Source organism: Saccostrea echinata, unplaced genomic scaffold (genome assembly GCF_033153115.1).
Source record: "Saccostrea echinata isolate AGI-Se365-2 ecotype Australia unplaced genomic scaffold, CSIRO_AGI_Sech_v1 ptg000010l, whole genome shotgun sequence".
NCBI lineage: Eukaryota > Metazoa > Mollusca > Bivalvia > Ostreida > Ostreidae > Saccostrea > Saccostrea echinata.
The window spans coordinates 11,741,342-11,767,275 of record NW_026889759.1 but is presented as its reverse complement, the minus strand read 5'-3'; the positions used below and the strand labels follow the sequence as shown (position 1 = coordinate 11,767,275).

Here is a 25,934-nt window from a genome sequence, read left to right as displayed (position 1 = left end):
TGTAATTATGTTGTAACATGCGATTATTTGTTCGTGTGAATTAATGCAAAAATACTTGGAATCAAAAATTAAAACTTCTTATGGTAATAAAAATATCGATAAAAGCAGATCATATTGCAGAAACTGACATTTTTTATGATGCAGCCAACTTATATCATACCAATGGAACATCCACGCTCCTCTGCGAGCATGCGCTCTATTTTATTCGAAATCTTTAATGTTTTTCGATAAAAGAATTTTTCAAAGAAACATGGATAAAAAAAATCAGAAACGGAATGTTTATTCTACATACACAAGTATAATTTTTCCTTTCACGATTCAGTATATTTGTTCAATGTTTTCAAGATTTCAATGTTTTCAATGTTTTGTAATATTTGAGTATGGCTAATAGAAACCTAATGTAAAATCTGGTATGGTTCTAACGAATATGACAGAAGCTATTGAAAAAACAGAAAGGCCGGTAAGAAGTTTTGATTAGGTTATGACCTAACCTTTAGAATTAGAGTCATTGAAAGTTTTTTTTTTTTTTTTTTTTTTTTTTTTTTTTTTTTTTTTTACCAGTTATATGTATCTATCATATGATATCACATGTTAATTTTGTGAAATAAAGCTGAATGATACTAGAACTTACATCTGTTTGTTTGTTTTTTTTTTTTTTTTTTATTATTACTGTATTATTATTATTAAAAACTAGAACAGTTCCTTTTCCAAAATTCGTCAGTATGAGAACAGGAAAATTAGGCAGTAAGACAGAACTGTAACATCTTTACATTAAACAAAGAAAAAATGCTTTAAAATTGTCTATATACAGGCAGAGGTAAAAATATCAAGCCGTCGCCAGGTTTCTGGAGGAGCGGCTGAGAGTCTGGGAGAGGCCACCCTCAGAATAAGAATCTTCATCAAGAGTTATCCATCTTTGCCTAGAGTGTAATCAGTGACAGTTGCTGAACTGTAAACTTCTGATCACTCATTGTCCGGCGTCTGTCTAGCTGTTTAGCTTTCTGTCTGGATGTCTGTCTGGCCGTCCGTCAGTAAACTTTATACATTTTAACTTCTCTAGAACCAATGTCCACTGGGCCAATTTCAACCAAATTTAGCATAGGGTATATCCCTGGGTATTGTTCAAATGACTTCAAAAGAAGGAAAAAGAAGAAGAGGTAAAAATAGGGTGGGGTCATTAAAAGGTCTTCTGAAAAACCACTCAGCCAAAAAATATATAACCTGTATGATAGCTTCCAGACATAATGTACATTATAAATTTTATAAATTGTTCAAATCATAGGCCCCAGGGATAGGGTGGGGCCACAATAGCGGATCTTAGCCTTACGTGTGAATGTATATATAATATCTTTGAAAATCTTCTTCTCTATAAACATTTGGGCAGAAAAGATGAAACCTATGTGAACTAAATTTTTTAAATCATAGCCCCCCCCCCCCCCCCCGCCTTTCCCTGCCTTCCAGAGAATATAGTGTCATATTGTAATTTTTGGATTTACCAGGTGGTAGTAAATGCAAAAATTACAATATGACAACATATTGTAATTTTTGTATTTACTACCACCCGGTAATTTCAAAAATTACAATATGATAATAGTGTGAGGCCACATAGGGAGGTCAAAATTTTTTATGCGGATACTTTTGGAATTTTTTTTTTTAAAAAAATCTTCAAAAGAACAGCGCGGCTATGATTAGTTTTATTTATATGCAAGCAACCTCCTGCAATGCAAATTCATTTTTTTTCTTCAAAAAAATAGCCCCCAGGGGTAGATGGGGCCACAATAGGGGATCAGTGTTGTAAATAGAAAATTAAAGTAATATATCATGGCCATACTAAATCATATTAATTAATATGCAAAAGTTCCCAAGTTTTGTAAAGATTTCTTTTTCAATTATGGGCCAAGGTCGTAGGTAGGGGATAAAGTTGAGAATTAAGTTTTGCGTAACTCATCCACACAGGAAGAAAATTCTTCTTCTGTATTCAGGGTTGGTTATTTTCATGACAGCTTGGGGCTAGTATCATGTCGTAAATTTTGAATTTACGAGGGGGAGGTACAAGTAAATTTTGCATTTACCTCCCTCTAGTAAATTCAAAATTTACAACATGATACTAGGATGGGTCTACAATATGGCTACAATATGGGCTCAAAGTTTTTCATATGACATAAATGAGGGGAAAATCTTTTAAAATACACTGTATTCTGAAAAATAATAGTGCCAGTTTCTCAGGTGAGCGTTGTATCCCATGGCATTTCTTTGGAAGTATAAGGAATTTCGGAATGGGCTTTGGTACTAATGTAGTATGTTTATATGTGAGGAGAAATGAATAGAAAGTATGATTTTAAATCAATTGATTTATTAGTATTTCATTGGCGAAAGTGGGTACCTTTTCTGAGAAGTTCACAGTCGGATTTTAACTTCTAGAGGCCTGTGACTAGAACTATATTTAAATTATAGTTAATTTTTTGCCCCAGTTCAAGATTCATATTTTAAACAAAAAAAATAATTGTTAATCGAATATATGAGATTATAGTGTGTTGTCTGTTTTCTTTATTTCTTATTCTTTTCAGGGAAATATATATGTAATTAAGTCTATTGGAGGAAAAAGTAAAAGTATTTTTAAGCAGATGCTTTTACTTTATGATATTCGTTTGAAACATTGAATGAAACATTCATTTCTGAATTGTATTTTGACATAAAGCAGGTTTCTGTTCCTTTTCAAATTATGAAGTATCATTTTCCCTAGTCAGAGAAACTCTACCTGGGAACACCAGATACGAACAAGAGTGCATGCTAACTATTTAAAATCATTTCTGCAGTCTCTATGCATTTTCTCCGAGCGTTTGTGTATACATGTGGTTTATATAATAGTTTACACAGACGTAAACATCAGGCGCATGTTTTTGATGACATTGACAACCTTGGCTGCAAATTCTCAAGAAAAAGATGACATGAAAATCGTTTTTGAAGAAACTGTTCCCTAAGCGATTAGGTTGTCATTTGTAAACCGTTCCCAGATCTGAGAATTCGTTTGGGAATTGAGCGACTTTAAGGAACTGTTGACAGATGGATGGTTTTCGAGGGGTTCAGAAGTCATTAATGGTCATTCATATGTAGACAGTTAGTTAATAAGAAATCGACGGGGTTTCTGAAGTTGATGCGAATAGCGGGTGCCTTTATTTCTTGTGGTACTATTTTTTCTCTCTGTTTTTCTTCTTTTGTTTTAGAAATCAGTATTTAATAGAAAGGACATGTTTGTTTTTAATCTATTACATATTTTTTTTATTAGAAGTTAAAATGAGAAAAATTAACCCCCTTTCTTGATCGAGATTATCCTAAAAATTAGTAATGTTAATCCCAAACTTAAATCGACCAATTTTGATAGAATCTCCTGCATTCTTGAATCCTCGTATACCAACAGTGACCAGATGTATATTTAGAGTGCACACATGCATATTGACAATTATTGGTGTTGTTTATTTACTATTCACAACAAAACTTGGAAAACTCTTTGATGTGACCCCAGTTCCAGAGATAGAGATCTCTCCCTCCACGGAATCAAACAAAACCTCCCAGCTTCTCCCCGATTCCTTTCTGTGGTGTCACTTCGACTTCATGTGAATGAAAGTGGTTTTACGAAGTGATAAGATTCCAATAATCTTGTATATATTTCGATCAAGGAGTTTACAAAATTCGTATTTTTTTCCCACAAGAAAAATGTACCCTATCATTGAATACGTGCGGGAATACTGAAGCTCCAATTTATTGATCGCAACGATAGAGACGAAGGACAAATTACATCTGTTCATATTTTAGTTAACATAAACCATCAAAGACAAAAACAAATTAGAATGAGAAATATTTCGATCGTTAAACGAAATAATCCTCCAGGTTTACCAGACAGTTAATCTTTATAGAGACCTGTACACTCTCGCCTTTAGAAGGAGAAAAACTATACTGTCAAATTTAAAACTATTAACTAAGCTCTTGTATGCCGAGCAAGAAAATACAAACAATCTTCGTAACCTGCACAGTTATTTAATAGAACAATGGTGAATAATTTAGAAATGAAAAAGAGGTGTTGTTGGAGTAGAAAGTGCACAAAATCTGATGTTGAAAGTGGAGGGACACAAGTCCCTAATGCCAACTCCGACCCCCGCTTCTCAATTTGTTAAAAATTGTTAGAAATTCAACAAGGACATATTACTAGAATCATATTTGTACAGATTGCAATGTATACCTGAATTTCTGACATGTCGATATTGCTTCATGAGCAAGTAGATACATTGCAACTTGAAACTGGGCGATTTATTTGGTCTACATGTATATTCTAGAATTTAATATTTTCTATGTCTCTCTCTCTTTCTCGTGTCACTTTGTGTGTGAAGCCTAGGGTGTGTGAGATATGAGGCGCCGTTTTGGTATTTACTGCCAAAAAGTGATATCACCTATTCGAATAGGTGATATCACCTATTCAGTTAGTGATATCACCTATTCGAATAAGTGATATCACCTATTCAGCTTCTGAATAGGTGATATCACCTATTCGAATAGGTGATATCACCTATTCGAATAAGTGATATCACTTATTTGAATAGGTGATATCCCCTATTTGATTTGAATTGGTGATATCACTTATTCGAATATGTGATATCACTTATTCGAATAGGTGATATCACTTATTCGAATAGGTGATATCACTTATTCCTTTTGAATAGGTGATATCACTTATTCGGTGATATCACCTATTCGAATAGGTGATATCACCTATTCAAATAGGTGATATCACTTTTTGGCAATAAATACCAAAACGGCGCCTCATAGTGAGAGTGTGTGAGAGTATGTGTTTTGTGATATTTTTATTAAATGTTCCAAAAATTGAACAAGACAAAGTAGATCAAAAATTACCATCGAGTATATGAATAAATGTCTCAATCCATCTATTGAATTATGTAAGCATGATTCAAATACTGAAATTATTTTGCACAAAGAGCCTATATTTTCTTATAAACAATTGGCACATTGATACAAAGTAAATAATTTACGTAACATCTGTGTTGGAGCACTTAATTTATGTCTCAAGATGACATATCTACACCATATGTCCTTGCTGATAGTGGGGGAATCCCCATCTCCGTCAACTCGGATTGTACGATTCTCACTGGTATCAAATAATACGACTCATACTATAAGATAAACAGATAAATGGCTTTATCTCTAAACTCCACTGTATCTCAGCCATCTTTGTCTCGGTTTTACTTTATTCTCTCACCCCAAATAATCCTTGATATTTCAACATGAATAATGACTTTGGACATTTGAAAAGCTTGAGTGTACATGCCAGTTATCAAAGTTGTTGGAGAGTGATATCACTGAAAAATAAAAGAACAATGTGTTCCTCACTTGATATCAAAATCAGTGTGTCAGAAATACGACGAAAAAAATGAGGAAATAATTCTGATTTTGGTGCTCTAGGACTGCGATACGCGAACTAAAAGAATTTAAAAGAAAACCACGAAACATGCCAAGTGTTAAATCATTGCGGGGGATGGTTTATAGTCCTACAATCCGGCAGTTTGTTGTGTAAATCTTCGGATATTGTGCAGAAGTGGCCATATTTTTACATCGTTAAAACTTCCGACTTCTTGAATGGCATTTCAAAAACATTTTCCCAGGCCTAATGTATATATAAATCAGGTGGGAAAATTTACTTGTCACAGTGACCCTGATATACATTCTGAGTCTTATTTATGCTATTCCAATAACTTAGTAAGATTAGAGATACGGAGGGGTCCCTGGGGCAAGTCATAACACTCAATATCCAAAAAGTAAAATATACTTGATATTCAGAAATAAGGTTATAAAAACAACGAAGTAAGAACATAATGTTTTATTTTTGCTATTACATTAAGGTGTTTAATATTGCCTTGCTTATATAACATTCATTCAAAAGAAAATTAGAACAAGTGTCAATCTGGTGCACAGAATTATGGGGCATATTTTTTACTGATTAGAAACAGATTTTTATGCATTCTATACTTTCCAGTGTTATTCATAGAATTTTTATTGATTTCTTGTTTCTCGCTAATTTTATTGATCATATACCGGGTAGATGCACAATGTGATATTTTAAGGAAATCTACTTTTACTTATTATTATATTTTTTTTGGGGGGGGGGGGGGGGGTTGCAGCATTAAAGGTCTTAATTTCCATATGCCCATATTATGCAGTGTAGAACCAGGCCAAACTTGTCAAGGTTGTGTGATAAAATGGAACACCCACCCTGAAGAAAACAAACAGCAAAGGTGTAAAGGAATTAGAATATCAACAAACAAGGTGCAAATGGATCCAGGTATTAGTCAAAGTCCATGTAAAATCTGGTGCTCAAAGGTAAGGACTGTGCAACACATCTGGGGCCACCGGCCCACCACTAAAGACGGGATACAATACACACAATGCAGGCCTGCATAATCAGTCGAATAAATTCTTTTATATATGGTCTCTACATAAATTTTACTGACGGAATTGAGTAAAATATAGCAGTATTGGTGGATGTCGGACTTTAGCAGTAATTTTACCCTCTTCTGGACGCTCTCCTGCATGATTTTGGTATAAGGTTCTAGTAAAATCTCGTTTTTTTTGTTTCGTAGGTCTCGCTTCGACATTCGAAAAGTGGGAAATGATTGGATTCTGTAAAGAGAACAAGGAAGACCTCTTTGTGCATCAATCACAATGATCGATTTTACAGACATTGCATTTTTGTACAAATTTGTTACATTCAGAACATTATAAATGACGTCCTTTTTGGAAACTAAACTAAAGGTATATTCTGGGCAGACGTTTGGTTTTTGTCCGAAAATTACCTATATATGTTTTTGGAGGGTTAATTCGTTAAGTGAAAGCGGGCTGATTTCCCATATATGAGTGAAACATTGGTTTGCTTTCAAGGCGCCACTTTTTTAATTTGTTTTGGTTTGGGTTTTTTTGTTGTTGCTGTTTTTGTTGTTTTGGCCTCAAATTATATGTATTCTGATTTGCAAAGTGTTGTTCTCATGGAGAAGATAATACTAGTAGTTTTCACATGTAAACTAATTATGTTTATCAATAGAAAACTTTATAGAATGCACTTCAGCTAAATGATGTTTCAAAAATTTCTCTATGGCAGCTATTCCCTGAAGTCGCTCGTGTTTTCAAAAACAAGGCTAATAAGCCGGGAAAATGTCAATGATTTGACAAGTAAGAAAAGAGAAAAATTAAACTTAAATCGTAACATTTTTTATATATATCTGTGGAATCAGGAAAGGACCCCATAGTTCACTATCGCACCATCGAGCTTCGACTAAAGGGTCGATGGCGCGATAATGCGATGAAGCTGAAACAATGGGACGATGACGATGACGCGACGGTGCGATGACGGTGATGCGATGGCGCGACAAGCGATGACGATAGTGCGATAGCACGATGGAGCAATAGTGAACATTGCTTCTCGTCATCTTACCATCGCGGCATAGTCTTAGCACCTCGTATCATTGCTATCGCACCATTGCATCGAGCTATCGCTTCATCGTGCCATTGCATCATCGTCGCCGCATTGTCGCTCCATCACATCATCGTCATCGCGCTATCGCTCCGCATTATCGCGTCATTGCACAATCGACCCAAACCACGAAGGTGAGATGATGCAATATTGAACTACATGGCCCTATCCTGATTCCATATATGTCGTAAGAATTGAAATCATATGTCTATGAAATAGCATGCAAATGCCAAAGAGGGGACAATAACAAAACATTGATAACAGAATTGACTTTTTAAAACGTGGAGTAAAGACCATCATTCTTTTAGAACAAAACATTCTTTCTTAGAAATATTTGAAGTCCATTTATTCAAGTGTCACAATGCCAATATCAATAACTTGGCGCAGTGGTTAACTTATCAGTCTCAGTTGATTGGTTTCATCCTCACAGAAACCACAAAGGTTTTTTTAAACCTTAGAATAATTGTTACCGAGATGAATGTTGTTTGTCACTCTCATCAGACACGTGAATACCAAGAACTCATTTTCCCAAAGATGTTCAGGGCAGGATAAAATTTGAACTTACAATCAATTTCTTGTCAAATTCTACATTTCTGAAAAAAAATGCTTTTTGTTTTAAAGAGTTATTCATCAATAAATTGAGATTCATTTGAAATATATGATATTCCAAGAGGTGGGAACAAAATCAAAGATTCATTGCCCCCATATTTTTGCATGTACAACCATATCTGTGTTATAGTTACATTTTGATTTTCGTTCAGATCATTGTAGATGATAATGCATCAATTCTTTTAGATGAAATTGAATACCAAAAGCATTTTAGATTTACATTTCCTCGATGCTTCATCTGTTTTTATGACTAATGTTTCTTTATAGAACGACATCAGACGTGATTTATTCTGTTTCTAGTACTTGATTTCTCATTCTTTTATTCATCAAGTCCCAGATAATGTACATTACAGAATTTTAACTCTTGCAAAATAAGATCAATGCAATAAAATAACGATAAAAGAAATCGAACGAAAACCTTAACATAAGAGCCAATGTTTGATCACTGTGAAAACAATTATTTCTTTAGAATCATACAAAAATTTTCATGGATACTCTACTGAAAAGAAATAACAAAATGTCAATTACCAAAATTTATGATGCTGGCATTATGTATTGTAGGATTAGTCATGAGTGTTAATCACAAAAAGATCCGATCTAACTATTCTAAACAACTCTAAACTTGGAATTTAAAGTTGTCCTCATTTAAAAGTTCGGGCTTTGATGCATTTTTTTCCCTTTGATAAAACTGCTTTCCTAACAAAAAATGTCAAATATATGTATGCCAGTGCTTTAATTTTATTTTTCTTTCTTTCTTCTTTTTTTTCATTTTTTTTTTTTTAGTTAAATGTTAAGTTAATTGTCTACTTTTTAAATTCTGTAATTAACCATCTTTCAAAATGGAATAAACATGTAAAAATACGAACAATTTTACATAAAGCCTTGGAAATTCATTCCCAGTCAGAGATTGGAGGGAGATTTTCTGATGAGGATTTGATGACAAAGAGGACCAAAATTCACTTTTTCATACAGATTTATCTTCTGAAAAAGGACAAGGAAGAAATAACTTTTAAGTAAACCCTTTCATGAACCTCATCATCAACCCTTTCCAAAGTAGATTTTTATTTTCAAGTGCTCCAGGAAGTCTGGTTACAAGATGTCCCAATAAGGTTTGTGTTAGAAAATAAAAGCGTTATGACTCATATGCCTCTTCGTTTCTTCTATTCAAGTCAGTCAAATTAGCGAAAATATTACGGGCCAAAAACCAAAGTAATTTCAACATAATTTATTACATATACTAGTATAATTATATGCCTCAAGATTCGTATTTTAAACTGTCCTGAAAAAAAGTTGAAAGAGTAGAATTTGTTTCAAAGTCGATTTTTAAAGTTAAAATAACTACAAGAAAGACAAAATACTATACATATTGCTAATTCAACCTAAAAAGTAAACTTGTAACAAGTAATTTTGCACACTATGACCTATTTAAGAAGTATACATGCAATGTTCATTTTAATCAAACATTTTTTTGAGATAGTATTTTGTTATTTTTACACTATTGATGATATCCTGGTCCATCTGTTCTGCTGTCTGTAACATTATCTTCTTCCTCAAACTCCTCTTACATTTTACATAGCAGCCAATTCATCTTTTGGAATATGGTTAGTGTATGCAATATGTTTCAAAATTTTCATTTTTATCCTTAGTTCCAGTTGGGGGTCGAAGAACACGTTCTGTTTTTTAACAAAAATCTAGTTCCCAGAACTCTAACATTATACGCAGTAGGCAAATTATCCTTTGGAAAATAATTGCTGGTGCCTTGAAGATGTGCAGTAAGATTTTGGAATCTCCATTTTCTCCCAGAAGGCCAATAGGTGGCTGAAAAATAATGTTTGTCTACAAGTATTGTGTTCTTAAAACTCCAATCATACTTTATATAGCAGTTAAATCATCTTCTGGAATATGATTGGTGGTGTCCTGTAGATGTGCAAAAAGGTTTTCCGATCTTCATTTTAGGTCCCGGGCCAAAAGCAGACCGAAATCCTTACAAACCTTATTGTACATCTACAGGACACTACCGAATCAAATTTCAAAAAATGATTTGGCTACTGAGTAAAATATATTGTTATGGAAATAGGGGTTTTATAGGAAAACTTCATGTAGAAATTTGTCCATAAGTATGGTCAAAATTGGGAAGCTGAGTGTATTTTGCGGACGTAGTTGTGGTATCTTGATCAAGTCGGATAATTCGTTGAACTACTATTCGCGTAGAATTTTGAAAAAACTATTCGCATATAGAAAATATTTTCTCCACCATTAACATTCCAAAAATAACAACAAAAGTGCCTTAAAATTACATGAATGTCACAGAATGCTAAATTAGCGAATGTTTTCGTAAATTATCAATACAAATCCATAGTTAGAAATGGAAATTTGATATTTCATGTTCGATATGATTCAATGCACTGAACTGCGACAGGGGCCGTGAGAAGGTGTTAGCGTGAGTTGATATGATCAACTTGTAAGTTCTAATTGGTGTGTAGTTGCTTGTAATTTATCAAGCAAACACTAATTACTGAGATGACTAAGTCTCTCGTATAGTATTAGATCGTAATTGATGTTTTCTGTATACCCGTTAGTCACCTATATTTGTAACTATTTTATTAACAGTGAATCCAGAATAAATTCGTCAGGTGAATAAACTTAAGACAGCTGCCTTGCTGTAATAACCATGAGTTACATTATTATTATTATTATTATTATTATTATATTTTTTTTTTATAAATTCGTGATAATAAAGGTGCCCATCCCTCATTTCTCTACGGGTTCATTCATTAAAAAAAAGTTGTATGCTTTAAGATATGTTTGTATGTTTAGTTCCTTGAAAGAAAGAAGAGGCCCACGGTCAACCATGCTCAGCGTTTTGTTTTATTATTATTATTATTATTATTATTATCATTATTCTATCGTGCCTTTCATGCAAATATTGATGAAAATGTCTAATGTATATACATGTACCTTTTTTGGTTTAAGTTGGCAATTTTTGGCAAATTCGATTCAGTGTTGGAAAATATCCCAAATTATATGTAGCAGTGCAAAATGAAAATCGTTTCCCAAAAGATTCCAATTCATAGTGACAATTTGCCTATATATTAATATGAATGCTAATTTCAAGACATCGTCCCTTGCTGGTCAATACTGATGATAAGTACCGATGCATTAAAATAAACTCAACTAGAAATATGTTTATAGAACATGAATGCCCCGTCCAAGGTAGTAATGCAACATGAAAATTTGTATTAGTATATAAAGTTTGATGAAAAAAAACATGAATAGTTTTTTTAAAGCTGAGTTTTGGACGCAATAAATAGTAAATAAAAGGTCATTAGGAAGGCCAAGGTCATAAATGTTGATGTTGATACAGTCGAATAGCTCTCATCAATATGTATAAGCATATGAAGTTTGATAAAAACATCTTGAATTGCTTTTTTGAAACTGAGCTAAACATAATTTTGAAAAGAGAGGTCAGGTTCAAAGGAAAGGGAAAGGTTAAAATTGTTGATGTCGTTGTTGAATATTTCTATCTTTATTTTCAGTATACAAGGTTTGATAAAAAAATATTTTGAATAGTTTCTTTGAAACTGGGCTAAATACAAATTTAAGAAAAGTGAGGTTAAGATCAAAGGAAAGGTCAGGTCAAAAATGTTGTTGCAGTTGAATAGCTTTAATCAATATGTATCAGCATGTAAAGTTTAATTTAAAAAATATCTTGAATAGTTTCTTTGAAACTGAGCTAAACACATTTTTTTTAAAAGTGAGGCCAGGGTCAAAGGAATAGAGAAACCCACCCATTAAAAGAGCATTATTTGGTTCTGGCATCAAAGTTAATGGTTACATTTTGACCGTAATGGTTAAGTTTTGTGATTGCTTATCTATATGCTAAATGTAACAGATCTAAATATCAATTTTTTTCTATTAATAATATTATCTCCACTGCTTTGTTTCAAATTATGGGCCACACTCTTAAATGACATTCCCTTATTTATGTACAATATACCATTATCATCTGCATATGGGGTTTATGTCTCAAGAGGATGTTCTTCTAAGAACAATTTCTAAAACGAGGCAGGCTACTGACAAACAAGGTGATGATACAATGGTAAATACAATCTCGTTTGAAGTCAACATTTCGCAAATTCTATGATCTACACAACTTATGACCTCGTTTGCAATAACAATCTGTCATGAGGTCGTACTGTTGACAACTGTCTTTCATACAGATTGTTAGGTCATTATTTTCATACAGTATTTACTACGGATTTCTCCGTTTACCCGATCATAACAAAGAGCACAGGCGGGTGTGACCGGTCGACAGGGTATGCTTACTCCTCTATGGCGCCTGATCCTACCTTTATTTTTGGAGTTCCGTGTTTGCTCTGCTTACATCAATGAACTTTTGAGCATGAATACTGTTTGTTATCTTCATATTTCATTGGGGAGAAAAATGAGAAAAAAAGAAGATATTTTTACCATTTAATGGTCAATTATGTACAAAAGTAAACTGTTTCGTAAGCAGCACGAAAAGCAGTGTCTAAATGATAAAAAATGCTAATACATGTATATTCTTTTACTGTTCATTCAAAACTGCATGTACAAATTTATTATATATGAGCAGGTATTTCAAAAGATTTTTTAATTTAAAAACTCTCACCTGAAATGAAAGAAAGGGGATTTATTATACAATGTATAACACTCTTGTACATGAATAATGTGAGGAACATTATCTTATTCTACTGTATGTCAATTCATATCCATGCCCCCACGGATCAAGCATTGTTTATTTCATTGAAGTTTTCAAAAAAGTTGAGTTCTTGATAATTCAAGAGTAAAAAACATTAATGATAACCATTTAGTTACATCTGAAGTATTGGGGAGAAATTTAAGATCTATATTTTGAAGCAATTTTTATTCACAGTATAGTATAAACACTTTAAGCCTTTCATGCTTCGGATAGTGAAATGCAATAATGGATGTTTAAGCTCTTTTAAACTGGGAGAAATTATCAGTTTATGTATTTTTAAGTGGAATATAATTTTATTACTTCTAGTTTTATCAGGAATTCGGGATCATCTAAACCACTTGATACAAACATACAAATATATATATATTTGCCATTTGAAAAGGTTCAAAGCTCTGCATGTTGCTCAATATAATATCATACATGTTTGAAGTACAGTTACATGGGTATGGAGTCAAGTAGTAAAAATACATAATTATAGCAAAAGTTTATTTAAATATTTCAAAACACTGAACGCAAAGCAGTATTCTAAACAAAGTATTGGACCCTCCACATAGACGTGCTGCAAAATTCTAGCTGAAAAAAATAAGAAAACAATCGTGAACTTTTGACAGTTTGTTTGACTCCAGACCAAATCAGAAAAACAATATTTGGTCAAGGTTTACCCAAAGAAAAACCGCATAATTAGTTTAGATAACATAGAGTCATCCTGTGACTAAAGATACACATGTAAGTGTGTACAAACACCGTATATCGCTCTTCTCCTATCTTGTTATCATAATACAAACTCCTCAAGAAGATAAGCGGAGGAAGCGGCTTTTTTGCTGAAATCAAAGGTTCACCTAATTACAACCTAACAAGTCAATTCATCAGACAGCCATACTGTTGTCTGACAGGCCTCCGATAAGATAAGGTTGACCAAGGTGAGGTACTGCATGCATCCCCCTCTACGTAATTGGTGAAACCCTCAGAAAAGTTCGGATCAGGTCATATGAAAATCCTATCATCTTCTAGCGAGAGGAAGTCACTGGAACTATCTTTTCAGGGGATCGTTTTTCCCCCGAGCATTGTCGTGTGGCGCGTTAACTTTAACTTTCCTTCTTAATTTTATCTTTCTCAATAGAATGAATTCATCGTGGTTGACTTATTTTGTTACATTGGTGTAGAAATGCTAGTCGTCTTGGTATTTTCATGAAGAAAGACTTTCATTACCCGGCAGGATTTGGGTTTCCTTCGTCTGTTTTTATGGCGTCAAACAATTGTGATTGTACGAAAACTCTCCAGCTTGTGTTCAAGTTGGATGTTTATATTAAACGATCAATGTCTTCTCCACTTTACTGTTAGTCCTCTAGTTACAGCATTATATGCTTTTGTTGAAGAGAGGAAAGACGTATATACTTTTTAAGAATTTTATATGTCTGCTTTCCAATTCTGAAGTCGCTGTGTACGTATTAATGTCCATCCTTCTAATTTCCTACTTGGTTAAGATTGCTAATAAAGAAGAGATTTATATTTCATAACATCACCCATTATGCTTCATGCAAAACAATTTACAATTTTTTGAACATCCTTTTTAAAATGGGCTATTATAATTAGGGTTCCGTCATATCTTTATTAAGCCGGGGTCATTTTCAGTGTTGTTTCTCATTTCATTACACTACTTCTTAGCTTACCTTATTGTCTGTTCGGGTAAATTTCTACTGTGCAAAGCGTACTTAAGATCATAAGAAAAGAATACTATACAACTATTGCTGTTCTGTGATCAATACGATTACATGTATTTACCTAAGGAGTACAGCAACGACCTCGAAGGACGAGGTGAATATGTACTTCAGAGGTTGCTAAAAAACCCAACAATATTTGGTTTCTCATATTATTCAATGATTAAATAATGCAAACTTGTTTAAGGAAATATCGCGCCGTTCTTTTTTTAGCTGTTTACGTCTGTTGACGCGGGATTTCACTGAACAGCCAAAAATAAACATAACCAATCAGATCAATTTGGACGTTTTTGATCTATTTTTGGTCCAATCTAGAAAAAATCAATGTTGACCTTGATGGTCGGGTGCATGTGAATCTTTTTAAAATCTGTAGAATGTTAGATTTCATTTTGAGATCTAGAAATCATTCACTCATAAACATGCATGTAATTATCTATATGCATTATACTTGATTTTATGCAGTTATCTAGCAGTTACTAGAGTAAATTACCGCCTTTTTCTATTTTCCAGGTTTCTTTTAATCCTATTTGGACTTTATTTTCAGTTTTTGACCCTTTTCCAGTTTTTTTTTTTCTTCTTGATGTTTTACTTTTAACCTAGCTAGAAGACTCGAAACTGGAACTCACTCCAGCGGAATGACTCGATAATGTTTATGTACATGTATATAGTTGTGTCCTGATTACGGATTATTGATGCTTTGAGCCGTTTCCTCAGCTTTGTACCGTAGTATTATGTGAAGTGTTTATTTTACATTTTCTTCTTCCTAATTGCAGGTGTGTGTGTGTGGGGGGGGGGGGGGGGACAAACAATCGATGTATAAAAGTATGTTTGAACATTTGAGTACTAAATGTTTCGGTTGAACAATTAAGATATCCAGGATTTAGCAAAAATCATCAAGTACAGAATGTCCTTGTGAAATATTCAAGGTCAAAGAACAGGGAATACTTTAGAAATATGACTATACATGTATTTAACATAATGCATTATATTTCATCAACACCATGCACGGTATTCAATCCAACCCAGACGCACAGCTGCATCGAAATAAAATTCTAGCAAAAAAAAAATATGCAAAGATGTGTTTCCCTTAAATTTTGATGGTCTGATTTCCGAAACATGGTCCATTTCTTGGTCATTTCTGTGTGTTTATTTTCAATTTTAAGAAGAAAGCTTCAAGTAATGAGGTGCCAATTACCTAAATGATTGGATTTTCTATACAAATATTTCCAGTCTGTGTCGTAAAGTGAAAAAAAATCTCAAAATGAGTCACAGAAAATTTGAAGAGATACATAATTTTAAAGAACTCTTTCGTAATGCGCGTTACACGGCACAGAATACACTGTACCTTGAGGATTTTCCTTTAAATTAACAAGTTTCAAAATGCCCTCTTATCTTTAATATAAATGTCATCATAGTGAATTGAAAATACATAGATTACTGAAGTTGAGATCGACGTAAGTGACAAGGATGAATAAAACCTGTGTTTGTACAAGTTTGATTAAAGGATATCTCTATAATTTACACACAAAAACGTCCTCTGTGCTTCTCTTGTCAGCAAGGTTTTCTCGAGATTTCAGAGATTTGACAGGTTTCTAGTATTTATTTTTCATGTTGAAATTTAACGTTTATCTTTTTCCTTCTGTTTTTGTTATTGACATAAATGATTTATGTCCTGCAGCATTTGTTTCCTATAATTTCACTGCCAAAATTATTTTTAGTTTATTTAAGTGTAGTGTAGCTACTGCTTACGTTCAGTAACTTAGTTTGAAAATCGTTCAGAAATTCCTTCGTTGGTGTCTTCTTGCAAACTGTTGCATTTATCTAACTGAAAATTGACAGTAAAATAATTTGCTAACCTCGTCAAGATTTAACCATTTGAACAGGTCAGACGTAAATTCACCTCAGATTTTGCAGAAATTTGCGTTTTGTCAGCACTAAAACCGCAGCGAGAAGACGGGCTCAAGTGCCCACAAATTAAAAAAGATTGGCCAAAAAATAGTATCAAGTAACTTCTCCGCATATGAATAGTTTTGCACTTGAAAATAGAAAGAACAATAATAAAAACGCCATTTGCATGTGTTTCAAATAAAATCCGACGTCTAAACCCTTATTTTTGAAGTACTGAGATTGTGTATCTATGAAATGTTTTTATTGTCAAATAAAGATCACTTTTCTATAGAGAGCTCTACCTTGATAGGTTTTCGTTCTATGACGAGGAATTCGTTATGAATCTTAAGCTTTCTGGCTGGACGCCTCCAATGTTATTAAAGACAAGATATAAAATTTTGACCTGTTTTATATATGCTCCGTCATGAGTACGGAGTATGTATATGGCTCGTTTGACTTTCGTTCACCCTGAATTCATTTTACAGTTGGTTGAATATCAGTTTATCAGAATATTGACGGATCAGACTTTGCGAGTTCTCAGATTGTCTTTAACTACATATAAAGCACCCAATAATCTCCGCCATTCTTCTATTCTATTAATGAATTAACACTTTGTGTCATTTTTTATTTGCAGAGCAGTGCAGTAAAATAAAATCCACTCGACGCCTTTGGTGACAGTAAATAATTTTATTTTCTCGAATAAATATGTGCTCTATAGTCTACACCCATAGTATTGCTCTCTTGAATACTGTTGTACGCGTCTTTAAGGTTCAGGTGTGTGCTCTGGGGAAAAAAACACCTCATATTCTATTGAAATTTTAATTTAAATTCAGCCACTTTATTATTCTTACAAACATGGGCAAGTGTACTTTGTACTGTTGCACCCAGGGGTCAATTTCCCCGTAGCAATGCACTGGGATTAAATCTTATTTTCAACAAACTAAAGAGTGCAAAACTGATATTTGTCTTTACAACCGTTTGTTGACACTCGTATTTTGTTGATACTCGTATTTTCTTTCGGGACACTGCTGTTCATGTATAAACACGCACACAGAATTTCTTGTATTACTTTCTTTGATCTTATTGCTACTAGCTGACAGTAAACAAACATGGTCGAAAAAATCGCTGGACTGTTTGTCTGTTCGTCACAGATCTTTTCCAAGGGATAAAGGTTGTCTCTGCAAAAATAATGTTCATCGCAATGCTAGTATTTTGCTTCATTTACAGTTATATTCCTTTGCTCTTAGTGAATAATTCTTTTATAATAGAAAAGTAAACTGGTATTGTTTTTCATTATACATGTATAAAATCTGCTTCAATATACTCAGGATTATTGATAATACTCGTACAACTATGTTCTTTTTACTCCAAGACAATAAGATTCAAGAACCACCGATTTCATATACATTTTTATTTCTTTACATTTTATTTCTCTTTGTAAACAATCATAACAAATTGTAACAACAATATATACATGTAAGTCAGCTCATGGAATGTAAACAACATTGTTTATGATACGCGAATAATACTGAAATTATTAGAAGCATGGTATGATACGTTCATCGTCAAATGAATGATACCCCAAGCACTTTTACGACAATGACCCTCCCCTAAACATGAAGCCAATGATTCAGTATTAGATCCCAGGTTAAAAATGTTTGAACACATTAAACAGAAAATGAGATCGTTTTTTTTTTTTCGTGAAGCCCGAAGCAGCGACGTTTAGAATATAGATTAAAATTTACTCGGATAGATAAACTTTGCAATAAGAGATAAAAAGTATCCTCCTTGGTCCATTGCACCAACGAATAAGTATCACAGTCAGCAGCCATATTTGATAAATGGCAACGAGGTTCTCAAAAGCCTTCGTTATTTTCTTTGGTCCCTTGTATTTTTTGCATTCACAAAGAATGTCTGAATCAAATTGTATTATCTCTCCTCTTTAACTGCATTGCACTTTGCCATTTTTAATATTTGAGATCATATCAATGTTATTTTATTATATCCATACGTGTCTATAATACGAGAGGACATTCCATTGTGCCCTCTCGGATGGCTGTGTTTGCGATATTTTCCCAGTCTGACAAATACGGAGAACAGGTTTTGGCGAGCTCTCCAAACCTGACTTTTCCAGTGATGAGGAAAGTCCCTCGTCCATTTCTCACTTGACATTTTTTATGAACAACTATTTTGCCATATTGCTGCTGAATGTCTGCATTGGGCTTGAAATACAACGTGCTCAGCTTCCTGACAACACGTGTCACGTGGAATTGTACTTCCGACTTGTCGTCCTCTTCTCTCTGTCTTACTTGTCCCATTTCGCCGACAAAAACTAAATAATGGAGAATGAAATACATGAACTCTTTAACGGCATATGTATTAAAATCATGGGTTAAAATAGAAAATTGCTGTTAGATTTAAGTCTTTATATCTCAACTTTGAGTTATGGAATAGAAAATGAATGACACTTAGGCACACTTCACCATCGGAATCACACTTTATTTTTGTTGTTAATTCAAATTAGTTTTAAATAAGAGAAGTCAAGGAAGATTAAATGATAAAAGAGAAACTTCTTTTGCTTAATATGTATATCATTGTATATTTCAGTAAATATGCCTTACCGAAATCACTGGTGCAGTATGACCGAATTAATTCTTTAGTATCACATGGACGACAATCTGAAAAAAAAGACAAAAAATATACAGGTCGAAGTGGAGTTACATGACAGATAACATGAAATAGTACAAGGTTCAAGATGATCCCAAGATTGTCAAGGCATTGTCTGTTATCAGCGTGTCTGCTCGCAAAGAAAACTTATTGATAGCTATGCATCCGGGTGTGTTTAACGAGTATAGAAACAAAACTCGTTTTTAAAGATCTTGTTAAAGATTAATTGGTACTTAAACAAACCAAGGCCATTTGCAACAAACTTTCTTATTGACTGTTATATTTGAAAGGCGTTTGAGATTAGTTGGATAAGAGGGTAAATGGACTTATCGGGAGGGACATCTATTTAAAATCTGGGTTTTGTTCTCGATTCTTTCTTTCCCGTTCACTTTATTCCTGCTCAAGTGACAAAGGATTACGTGTAAGCACCGTCAAAAAGTCGTCAAATGTTGCTGAACAAAAAAGAAACATAAAAAAACATTAGATTTGTTCAAGCCGATAAGGGATGTGTTTTGTTCTCGAGGACTTTCTACAACACACAGTAGGACTCATGTCGAGTTCAAACAAACAAAAGCTTAAGAGAAAATCACTTTTTCTTTCACTGCCATGTGTCATGTTTTGCTTTAATTATAAGATGTGGACACATAATAAGTTTTTTTTCCACAATGAGGTTGTTTTTGTGCTCTTTGTTTACTTCTTCTCCCAGTTGCTTTCAGTCCCAATTGCTATCAGTTTTTACTTTACGAAAGTATCAGTTACAGAACTAAATTATTCACTTAACGGTAAAACCTCTATTTTGGACATCCAATTTAAAAATTCTTTGTTCACAAACACACTTTGTGTGTTGTCTGAGAAAAGATGTATCACTTGACATTCCAGCAAGTTTTAATCAGGCTTCGTTCTTTAAAACAAGAAAATTATTTTTGCAATTTTTAATTTTCTTTCAAGTGGTTATCACTTGGGCTGTGAGTTCAGGCGACCATATTGCTCTGCCAAGGTACATATCAATTATAAGCTATCTTTTGCTGGGCGCAACATATGCCTAAATTACAAGTGTTACCAGATAGGGGAAAATTACGTAATTAAAAGAGGTTTTACTCTTCTCGTTAAAGCTGTTCAAGCGAAAAAATTGTGTGCTGTTGGTCTTGCTTACAAAGACGCCTTTACGATAAACCAATTCTCCCCATCATTAAGGCAGTATCAGATAGCCGATGGGTTGCACTGTTGACGGCATGAAAGAACAGAAGTTGTCGAGTCTCCAAAATGCACTTATGCATGTTTAATACTGCACTTCCCAAACCTCTGTTGTGGTTGTCAAAGACAAATAGCAACAAGAAATTATAATGTCACCAATGTGAATTTTTGCAGTAGAAAACAACATAAGAAGGGCAAAACAAATAGTGGTAGTTCTGAATTTTCCCAAAGTGTTTCCTTTCCACTTGAAGACTATCAATATCAAGAATTTTAATTTAACTCCGCACAAATCTGCTTGGCTGTTTGCTGATTTTTCTATTGCAGTCTCCTTATACTGTTTTTGTTGTGTGTTTGATCGTCGTGTGACAATATTTACATTCAGCCTTGACAAAGTTCTAACGGTGTACCCCCCAGAGCATAGATTCACAATCAATGATTAAATACTCATGTAAGATTAGTACAAGAGAAGACGAAACAAGATCCCTTTTATCCAGAAAGAATGATTCGCTAATGTATTGACTTTGTAGCATGCTTATCCCATTAGCTTTTCAGGTGTTACGGCAATGTTTCCTCATTTCTTGTCCTTTTTCTTTAACTTTATCAATTTTCAGAGTTTCCCAAAAAATCCCCTTTAAATAATGAAGAATAAACATAAACAAGCAGAAAATTGCCGAAATATAATAGTCTGCTTTTGGAATCTTTGCAAGTTAATAACCTAAAGTTTGTGTCAAATACCGATCTCATTACCGAGTAAAAATGGACAAGACCTTTTTTTTTTCAAACGTGTCATACCAACGGGTCTCCTATTAGGGAAGGGCTTGATAAAAAAAATAATAATAATCTCCCTGGACGCAGGTAGAGATCTAGAGAGTCCATCAGAGGAAACAACTATTGTACTGTCATCCGTAAAAGGTTTATGGCAGGTAGCACCTTTCGCGCTGATAACTTCTTGATTTGTGTTTACTTCAGGGTTGCTTATACACCTGAGCGTATTGGAGTTGAACAATGAAGTTAACCATTTAGGTATCTACTCCCCCCGTTCGTGTCAGGACCTGAAACACCTTTCTTATACAAGAAAATGACCGAGATTTCTATTCCTTTTCATCTTTTGTCAACAAATAGTCAATGGTAACGTTTGCCTTTACCTACAATTAAATTACGAGTCAGAGCCCAATTTTTTCATTAGATTGAATTTTTATCAGGCTGCAGTATTCTAGGTCTGACCTAGTGGTACTCTACACAAACACTGCTGATTAAGGTAGTCTACTTTAATTCACTTATCAACAATTTATAGTTTGGTATGTAAGGTTTATCTCTTACTTCCAAATAAAAGCAACACTGATATTACGATACCTTTTAACTATCATGGGTTCTTTTTGTACTTTGAAAACTCTGGTCCTTTTTATTTAATTGCTCAATTTTGATTTCGACATCAGAAGTGATATAGTCTTTAATTTTTGGGTGCAGAAACACCAGAATTATCAGTTGAAAAGTTAAAATCGAATAAAATCCTTACCCTCCAATTCATTTTCTAAATGTTTAGGAGTCTTTCTTTCTAACACATACTGTAGATTCATCCGGGGAAATCCAGACATATCATGAGTTCGTTCTGGTTCTAAATATAGCAGGACGGGAGTGTTCGAATATAAACAATATTCATTAGTCCTTCCATTGACACTGAATAATGGTTTAAGCAAAGATGACTGTGGTAAAACTTTTGCAAGATGTGATTTAGAGTTCTTCCAAGACTCTTGAGACACTTTGATTTTCACATTTTCTGTCTGAACTTTAAAGCAGGCTTCAAACAGCCCGCCAGTTGTGTAACTCAGCTCGATGCGTAACGCTCCATACGGGCTTATCCACTCAATGTTACCAGAATTGCATAATGTCTTGATATTCTGTACTCCTGGAACCTCTATGTTCAAATCACTGAAAAAGATAAAGATCAGGTTTAAAATTGATTGAGATTAACTAAAAGTTTAAAAGTTTATCGATGTGTAATAAGTTGTGAACTTAATGTGGACAATGACATTTAAGGATGATACAACAATCAACCAATTGTGCATTACTGACAATTTTAGATAAAGCATGTAAAATTATGCTGCATTCGTACTTGATAGACCAAATTAATGATAACAACCTGTTTTTCAGACAAATTTTACATTAAAATTCAAACTTCTGAAACTCAGAAGATAATACATCAAGTGGGTTAGAAAAGACATATATTTAGTGTCGTCTGTGCATCGTCCCTTTCAAGTCTTTGTACTTCTGCAATCTCTACTAAAGTTGCGTCGAGATCGTCAAACCATAAAAATACATCTGAAGTATACAATTATATACTACTATTATCCGGCTTTCAGTTTTGAATATATATGATATCTTGTGGTTTATCTTCCCTATTCTATTTCTAGCCTAATTTGCATGTTCTTTGTGTCGTTTCCACATCACCTTCATACCGACGTTACGTATCTGTCGCCCGAAGACATTGCTAGCCTGGTAAAGATTGTCTTGTATTTCTTGGTCTCTAACTTCACCCTACCCAGTAATACGTTAAAAAGAGATAAAACCCAATTAAATGTGAAAGGTACATTCGTCTACTCCCTCATTATGACGGTATATTCATTCTTTTCAAATTGCAGCGAACACTTAAGTTGCCAGCCCTGATTGCCAGGCGCGGCGGGTCTAGAGCTGTACCCGTATGTAAAAGGTCGACCACACAAATACTGCTGAAGATAAGTAGGTACACTTAAAACAGGGTTTCTTCCCGTGATAACAGGACTTAATCACACCGTCCTGGCCCAGATTAATGACATTGAAATCAGCAACACGGAGAAATGCCGAGTAGACTGCAAATCTCTCCTATTGACAAACCCAGTGCATTCCTGTGGCTCCCAAATCCGGTGATGTCGAACGCGCTGTAAAGGGATCAGCCCTTAATTCCCAACTTTTATTTGAAATGTGAAAAATTGAATTTCTATAGTGTCTTTGGGTTTGAAATATTGGAGATATTCTGGTTGTTACATGAGGAAGATTTGGGAGAAACAATTTGCTGCTTTTATCAAAAGCTTTCGAAGATGTCTGTCACTTCAATAGTTTTTGTTGACACAGTGAATAGGTGCTATCAACCAGTATAAAAAGACGTGGTTTAGTTAAAGTTGTCTGATTACTATTTGTGTTCCTATAGGCTACTTGTTTTTATCAAACAAGCTCATGATTTATCATGTTTGGTTGTCTTGTTTGCTTGAATGAGCTTATAAAATTTACAATAACGTTCAAAAGTTTCAATCTTGTATGATTCATTTTGTTGAAATCGATTTCCCTTTCTTTTGAGAGGAGAAATATGTCCTGTTGATAGCTGGAAAAGAACGGTAGAAAAATACCTGACGCTCTTGGGTTTTTTTTGTGTGCAGATTTTATCATTCAACGTACTTGCGTTTGCCGCATAATTGCTCATGGTTGTATCATTTGAACAATTCAAATTATTAAAGGGAAATTTAAAATTAGACAACTTAATTTAGGGTCATAAAATTGCTTTTCATTATGCAGGGTTTTTTTTTCTTGACAGAAAGCACAAACCGTGCGTCGGTCCTGCACTTTAAGTTAATTTAAATCTCGTAATTGTACAGGGTGAACATTAATAATCTTGTAAAGATCAAAGCGCCTGGAAGTACTGGTGTAATATGCGTTATGTAAATCAGATCAAGATTTAAAACCGAAGTAAATATGTAATGCTCTAACGAACATCAAGCATAAAAAAAATAACTGCACGCACCTGAGCCGGTTTAATTAGAATAGCCTATACACCTTTTTGAAGGTGAAATGGCAAGTAAGTATGTTACATACATCATAGAGTCGCTCATGCGAGTTATAGCTTGGCACCTTGCCTACGTTATTGTTCAAATATTCATAAAAATAAGAAAATTTTGAAATGTGAAAAATGATCATTTAACAAGCAGACTTTGAATCCGTGGTGTATGCAATATAAAAAAAAAAATATAGGACATATGAACAAGGGTTGTATTATTAAAGCATTTGTTTTAGATCATTAATATTGACATATATAGTGTAGGTATCTGTAAAGTATCAAAATGTCATTCATCTGAGAACAGTAATGGAAAAAAGTAAACAATTTAAACAAAATACATACGAGTAGAAATTATACGAGGAAATTACCTTATGGAACAGTCGCATAAATCACAGACTTTGGCCAGGTATCCATGCAGACACAAAATCACAATACACAACAGGTACTGTCCATGAAATGAGTATAGATTCATGATCCCAATGACAGTCTCAATACATTGTAGGAGAAGGAAGCTACATATTTTGTAACTTTAATCCACAATTTTAAATATTCACATCTAATATAGAGCAAAGCAACGCATACATACAGACTTATTTGTCAAGAATCCGACAAGTGGTTTTTCACTACTTACTACTATCGCGCCGACAGCCAATCACAGCGTTGCATGACACGCGCAATCGCGAAAGTGGGCGGGGTTTATTTGCAAGACACGCCTGTTTTCACCTGGTGCGCGCTTACCTGAGTGACAAATTCTTGGCATCTGAGTGAATATTATTTTTCCCTGTCAAGAATACTAAAAATTGTAATCACTCATAATAATAAACTGGGCAATACACATTCACATGATAAATAATTATACAGACCGGCGTTTAATAACTATATTATTATTAATCATATTAAGATCTACCATTTAGCTGCAAACAGAATTTTTTATTCTATTTGATTTAAAATATTTTTTTCTTTATTTGATGTACTTTCAAGCATGACTACTACTAAATATATATAAAATATAAATGTTAGTTTTGATTAAATATACACAAATTAAGGATTGTCTGTCTGTTTTCGATTCTTTCTTTCTATTTTCTATAGTTTATCTTCCCTTTTTAATTTTTTTTTTTCTAAAGGGGCTTCCTTGAATTATCATTTTAATTACAACAACAACAACAACAAATACTACTACTACTACTACTACTACTATGGTTATCCTTTTTGTAATTTGGACAAAATCCGTGTTCTGCATTACTTTAAAAAATGCTGACATTTAGGAAAATGATGTTTAGATGTATTTCGTGAGGATGAATGTTTCCGTGTATTTGCGGTCTTATAGTCGCCTTGCTCGCTTGTTTTCTTGTGGTCGTACCGAATATCACCTAAAACTTCCTCAGAGACGTTTATTAAATGGGCGTTCCTCGAAAAGGTTGTTAGAAATGGCAATAATCATGTATGATATAGATTTATAAAATCCTATTGTTTATATCTAAAGATTAGTACATGTACCAATATCAAACCACAGTTTTATTTTAGACTTTGCTGAAAATAATGAGACCTCTTTACAACAATTTATCTACATCACGAGGTGCAAATGGAATACTTTTTTTTTTCTAAACGATAGAGCATTTTGCACCTGTCGTTAATTTCAGCGAAACGTTATGTCCTTAATGCAATTATACGCCCAAAATTTGATACACATCGAGTTTGTCTAAGGTTCAAAAGAGTAACGAAATAGCATTAAATATAATTTACCCTAAGGTATCTTTTACCGGTGATAAAAGATGTGTA

The 25,934-nt window shown here is 33.7% G+C and overlaps 1 protein-coding gene across 1 annotated transcript; it reads right to left on the bottom strand.

The window, feature by feature from the left end:
- Positions 1–17,885: 17,885 nt before the first annotated feature.
- LOC133184406 (meteorin-like protein) lies at positions 17,886–24,775 on the bottom strand. Its single transcript, XM_061319471.1, has 4 exons — positions 24,524–24,775; positions 21,867–22,279; positions 19,111–19,167; positions 17,886–18,821 (listed from the first exon to the last, which is right to left on the bottom strand). Exons 1-4 carry the CDS (start codon positions 24,625–24,627, stop codon positions 18,505–18,507), a joined length of 891 nt encoding a protein of 296 aa, XP_061175455.1. The 5' UTR covers positions 24,628–24,775; the 3' UTR covers positions 17,886–18,504.
- Positions 24,776–25,934: the final 1,159 nt, after the last annotated feature.

What these genes read in the sequence shown, in the direction of transcription:
- LOC133184406 (XM_061319471.1), bottom strand. Translation starts at nt 24,627, where the DNA reads ATGAATCTATACTCATTTCATGGACAGTACCTGTTGTGTATTGTGATT. An exon ending in TTTAGAAAATGAATTGGAGG is followed by an intron (nt 19,168 to 21,866) that starts GTAAGGATTTTA and finishes CTTTTTTTTCAG; the next exon opens with ATTGTCGTCCATGTGATACT. An exon ending in ATACTGCACCAGTGATTTCG is followed by an intron (nt 18,822 to 19,110) that starts GTAAGGCATATT and finishes TCCATTATTTAG; the next exon opens with TTTTTGTCGGCGAAATGGGA.